At 42.8% G+C, this 6000-nt stretch overlaps 1 protein-coding gene across 3 annotated transcripts in view; it reads left to right on the top strand.

The window, feature by feature from the left end:
• RGL1 (ral guanine nucleotide dissociation stimulator like 1) overlaps window positions 1–6000 on the top strand; it is a 280022-nt gene that overhangs the window by 222075 nt on the left and 51947 nt on the right. For all 3 annotated transcript variants that reach the window (XM_027083044.1, XM_027083045.1, XM_027083047.1), the window contains one exon: window positions 4154–4338. In XM_027083044.1, the coding sequence (XP_026938845.1) occupies window positions 4154–4338 (185 nt within the window). The remainder of the gene's footprint in view (window positions 1–4153; window positions 4339–6000) is intronic.

The raw sequence follows: 6000 nt of genomic DNA, 5'->3' as shown, positions 1-6000 counted from the left end.
TGTGTGGTGTGTGTGTGTGAGTGTGTGGTGTGTGTGGTGTGAGTGTATGTGTGGGGGGTGTGTGTGAGTGTGTGGTGTGTGTGTGTGTGGTGTGAGTGTATGTGTGGGGTGTGTGAGTGTGTGGTGTGTGTGTGGTGTGGTGTGAGTGTGTGGTGTCTGTGTGTGGGGGGGTGGTATTTGTTCACAGTGTTCGCCTTCCTCCAGCAGGCCTGGAGCCACAAGTGTTGCAGGAGCATGCTTTGTATCCTGTAGCACTCTATTTTACGTGGCAGTTTCCTTGAGTTCTTTCCATGAGTGCTGATTGATGTTCACTGAGCCATACCTTTTTTAATCCCTTCCTTTTGTGACTTACGGCAAGTAGTCTTAAGACTGCTAACAGTTATGTTTCTCTCCAGATACCTCAATATCCTTATTGACATTATGTCATTTGAAATTCAACTGATCTGTGTCAGGTAGATGAAGGCAGGTATTATTATGTCTCTTCTCCAGATAAGGGTCAGTGGAGCTAAGTGATCTGTCCCACTCCCATTGTTCACAGGTGGCACAGTGAGGATGGGAACCAGGTTTTCCTCTGGAACCTCATTTCTTGTTCTGTGCATAGAGCCAAGTAGCTTCTCTAGTTTAACAGTCACACCTTTCCTGTAAGGTTGTGACTTTTAACGAGGGCTTCCCTTCGTTATTAAGGTTCTTTACACCTTCCAACTAACCAGTTCTGGTTAGAATGTACCTTAGGTCTTAGGAGTGGAGCCAGGAAAGGTAAGATGGAAAAATCACTGGCCAGTAATCCTGTTGCTCTGTCATGATTTTGTGATGTTGCTTTCCCTTCTGAAATTTCAAACGTTTCACATTTTATCTGCTTCTTAGCCTATCAAGAACAGAAAGTTTCTTCCCAGGACTGGCAAACATAAAGCTGCTCTGAGCTTGGGCACACGTCCAGGCCTTTCCAGAAAGCCTGCCTCCCTGGGATGCTGGTAAAACTCTGCTAATAAGAGGGCAGGGGTCTGCCTCGTGTTGTATTGTGCTGTCTGTATGTGTCTTTTCCTTCTTCTCTTTATTCTTCCTCCTCTGCCTTCATTTCTCTTTTGTCTGAAAATGCTTTTTAATTCAATGTCTGGGTTTGTAGTGACTTTTCAAAGCCTTCTTGCGCTAAGCTGTGGGAAGGGCACTGTCACAAAGAGTAAAATGAGTCGATTAACAACGCTAGTAGAAAATACCAGTCTGAGGAGGACAAAATGTGCACCTAAAGGTGAGTCCAGTATGGATTAAGGTCCCCCTTCAGAATTCCCCTGGACCTTCCAAGGCTGCAGCTTTCCATGGAAGGAAGTCCTATACAACGTGCCCCATAGAAATATACAAGTACACAGAGATGTAAACAAGGATATTCATTTTGTAGTTGTAAGTGTGAGAACCTAACAATAACTTAACTACCTGTGCACTAGTAGAATACCTATATTAATTATGGTGTGTGCATGCAATGGATACTACGTAACCCTGAGAAACAGTGAGAGCTAGAGGTCCTGGCGTGGATGGAGAGGTGTCTATGACATACTATTCATGGGGGGAAAAAATCCATGTTTATACATATGACATCTACTTAAATATGTAAACATATCCATAGAAAAGTCTAGAAGGATATACTCCAAACTGTTCACACAAGGTCATGGTAATAAGATTAGAATGAAGGGGGGTAGATATTTTGTTGTTTTAATTTATAGATATTTGTGTATTTGTAATATTTACTTTTTTCAGTAAATTGTTTTGTAATTTTAAAACTAGCAATTATGGGGGGTAAATGAGTAAATGACATATTGATATGTTTTAACATCTGTCTTTTACTATAATTTTGGATTTCTACCTGGGTTTCTTTTAGGTTATGAACTTTTGAGGTGTTATCAGGGTCATTGAGTTGCTGGTCTCATTGTTGGTTGGATGCTCTTTTAGATTTTTAATTTAGTGATGTGAATTATCATCCCTCCATATCTGTCTTTTAATCACTGTCATCGAAAGAGTATTCCCTCATTGAAATATTAAAAAATATTAAGTGAGTGATAGTACTAATTAAATTAAATCACCCTTCTTTTGAGAAGTGCAAAACCGTACTGTAGGAGTCACCATAATGTATGCAAACGTCAGGTTTTCCTGAGTTCTGTGCCATCACCCCACCTATGTGCCTACCCCAGTTCTGGACTCAATGCTCGTGAGCAAAGAGGGGAAATTATTCACAGAAAAAGTCATCTTCCTTGTAAAAATGAAATATTAGGATGCTGTCTCATCATTATCTTCTTCAATTCATGATATTTGGTTTTGGTGAAGAAAGGAGAAATAATGAGTGCCGTGTGTGGGCTCTCAAAATAATTGAAGTCCATCATTTCAGGGGGAGTTAGGGCTTCACCATATGAATTTGGGGGGCCATAAACATTCATAAATAACAGATGATGTGACAAGTGACCCGAATATTGAAGGTTCACTGACTAGAAGTTCATTAATTTCATTTTGCTCGTTCTTTCAATTAATCCCAGAGCCCAGATTAATTTCTTCTAGCTTTCTGTGAGGGAATGAAACTTTTGTTTCTCTCTTTTTTGAATCTGCACTGAAGATTTAGAAAATACTGAATTATTTCTATGGTTTTAAATGCCAACCTTAATTAATGGTTTTATGTCATCTATTTCTGCTGTAGCTATGTGAATATTATCGTTCCAAATGTCTTCATGTCCATATTGGTGAAACAGTGATCTCCACAGCAGTGAAAACAGTTAATTTCTTTCCCTTCTGTGTTTGTACGTCAGTTCCAAAAGTTCAGCATTAGATTGGCTTTAGCTGCATTTCTGCCTTGATCACAGTCTAGCTCTCTGCTGTGAACTTGAGACCTGTGAAGTTTAGACACACCTATGAAAGTCCAGGCGGCGGTTTCATATATATGGATCATTATATCTTTTCGTTTCTTTACAGTTCGTTAACTAAGCGAACAATTTGTTTGAAGTCTAATCAGATGGTAATTTTAAAATCTGCTAGACATTTTTTTTCAGCTGAAAAATTTTAATTAGGTCTTTCGCTAAAACAAAGTGTCCCAGCTCTGTCAATAAAACATGCTTGGATTCATTTCTAGTCCCTGTCATCTTCTCCGGCCATCGTCAATGGCTGCACCTTGTTCCTGGGGCTGGCTGGTCATTAGTGAGGCAAAGTACCATGTGCATGGGACACAGCCCAGCAAGTGCCCGACTCAGGAGTGGCTGTAAAGCCTTCTTTGAATATGAAGCGTAGGACAATAACACTCAAAAGTTGTCCTTTTTGTCAGCTGTTTGTCTCTTCCATTGAGTGAGGGGCTGCACCTACCTTAAAGAGAACAAGCTTGTGTTATTAGTAACATGAAAGGAGGGAAATGTGCCCCCATGATGACCCGGTCTCTTTTTGTGCCCTGGTCCTTGTTTCACCCAAGGTGGACTCAGCTGAGCCATCAGAAGAAGTCGCCCTCTCAATGAATGGCTTTGCTTATCAAGTTTTTCTTCTTTAGTTTTCAAAACCTAACTTTCTACTCATACTGTTTCTCCCACTGGAAACACATTGTCCTCTGGTAATTTGAAAAGTGAAAGGATAATTTTGTGAGGACGTTTTTGGTGCTATGCTGAAACCCTGGTGATCTTTGTAAAATTAAATTTACACATTATCTTTCCTAAACCTAGGCCCTTCCGCCCATCAAAGTTCTGGCCCACTGTCTGTTATTTCCTAAAATGTTATCACAGTAGATTTTGTGGTCTCTGACTTGAGTGAATCCAGAATTGGAAACACATAATCTTGTTGTATACAGGTTACTTTGAAGTTGCTTCAGGACTCACTAAATCTTCTCTTCCGTGTCTTTTTTTTTGCCCTGTGTGGGTTTTTCCAAAGGTTATGGTCCTGTTTTTGTTGTTTTTTTTTTTTAACTTACCAGTCTTTCCCCAGCTCCCCAACCACCACTTAAAATAATAAAAGGTAGTCAGGCTGTTTTCAGATGCTTTAACTTCACTGACATTGCTGAGAACTTCTAGGGAACTATCCATTGATCACTTGCCCAAGGTTTCCTGAGGCATGGCTGGGACAGGCTCTGGTGTCCAGAGCTGGTTTTGCGTCTCCAGAGCCAGTTGAGTGCAGTGACGTTCTGTTTTCTCTTTCCCAGTGCAATCGCTTCCATCCTGAGGGCCTGGCTTGACCAGTGCGCAGAGGACTTCCGGGAGCCCCCTCACTTCCCTTGCTTACAGAAGCTGCTGGATTATCTCAAGCAGATGATGCCAGGCTCTGACCCAGAGAGAAGAGCACAGAACCTTCTTGAGCAGTTTCACAAGCAAGAAGTAGAAACTGACAGTGAGTACTTACTTGTTTGATTCCAGGGAAGAAGCTAGATTCTGATCCTGCAAACCTCCACAGTGAGGAAATGTTCTCCCTGTACTTGTTGAATAGGAGGCCTTGGTTTCCTGCAGGACAGGCTGCTGGGGGATTGGGGACTGTGGTAAAATTCTCAAGGTTATTGAAGTACTAATTACAGGACCTATATAGCATTTTAGAGCAGAGAAGGGGATATTCAAGATCACCTAGTCCAACTCCCTCATTTTCTACGGGAGGAAACCGTGGCTCAGAGGTGAAGTGATTTCTCAGGGTTTCCTTTAATACCATTAAGAGGACGATCTCCTTGATGGTCTTTTACCTTTCCTTGTCATCACACACCCTGCTGAACTTGAATTTGCTCTTCATTATCTGCCTAACTGGTTCCTCCTTCTAGCAAATGAAAACGCCTCGCAAACCACCACCCCCATTCAGCAGGCGAGGAATTAAATCCAGTTCTGCTCCTGTCCTCACAAAAGCTTGAAAAGCTCAGAAAAGATGTTTCTCCTTCAGCCGGAAAGCATCCCTGTAATCTGTCCCCTACTGGGGCAGATTACCATCATTTCGCATCTCTGATGGCCTCATCCAAAGGAAGTTTCTGTGGCTGTTTTTTCCTATCTGAGGAATTGACTGCCTATTTTCAAGGACAGAGGAAGGGCCACCACTGCAGGTCACGGGTGGCTTGGAACCATCAGGCTTTGAAGAAAGTCAGAAAGAGGCTAGGGCGGTCTTTCAGTGTGACGTTTTATCCCCTCACTGGCTGCTGGGGGATGGTTGCCATGGCAGCTGACCCACTTGGAGCTTCTGACAGGCACTTCCCTGAAGTGACGCCTGATTTCCTCAGTGAGGGAAAGGAAATGGTTCCTCAACACAGATAAGGGAAGCTGCATCAGCGCCAAAGAAAATACCCTTAAATTCCAAACAGGACCTGTTGAATTTTTTACGTGTGGGGGACCAGAGAGGGGAAAATGCAATTGCATCATTAAAAGCTGACTGCCAAGTCCTCGGTATCTCCGATGACTTCATTTGCCGGGAATGTTTGAATACCAGGGGCACTCCTCCAGCTGCCGGACCTCAACTCCCTTCAGGGCCTCCCCTCCTGTCTTCTTGCTGGAGTGGATACACCATTAGAGCCCAGCTGTCCCCACGGGAGCTGCCCCTGGCTTCCGGCCTAATTGGGGAACCGGTGGGACCAGTGGTTCATTGTTTCCAACCGGGACTGGAAGGCCAGCTCATTTGGCAGACTGAGGCAGGGGAGAACGAGATGGCCTGACTTTGGTAAAGCTTTTAGGCAATCCCAGAAATGAATTTTTTCTGTGTTTGGAAATTTTTAATCAAGAACTCTCTAAACTCTCTGTTTATTAAGTACAGGAACCATTACCGAAAAAGAGTTTTAGGAGCTTGGTTCCCATGTGCTTTTTTTACCCAGTTTCATGCCGGCAAAAGCAAACAAGCTCTCCTACATGTTTTCCAAAAGTGAAATCTTGCTTCAAGTTTTTACCTACTTACCACTGGAAGAGAATCAAAAGCAGAAACAGTGAAAGCATGGACTAGACCCCGGAGAGAAAGGACCATGTAATCTTCAGATACAGCAGCGTTGATCCAAGGCACATATCAGGCTGCTGTGGAGTGTTGGGTGAATGA

The sequence above is a fragment of the Aethalodelphis obliquidens genome, unplaced genomic scaffold (genome assembly GCF_003676395.1).
Source record: "Aethalodelphis obliquidens isolate GAN/ISIS:26980383/991018 unplaced genomic scaffold, ASM367639v1 scaffold48, whole genome shotgun sequence".
In the NCBI taxonomy this organism is placed as follows: Eukaryota; Metazoa; Chordata; class Mammalia; order Artiodactyla; family Delphinidae; genus Aethalodelphis; species Aethalodelphis obliquidens.
Note: the sequence above shows the minus strand (reverse complement) of the source record. Positions and strands in the feature narration are given on the sequence as shown.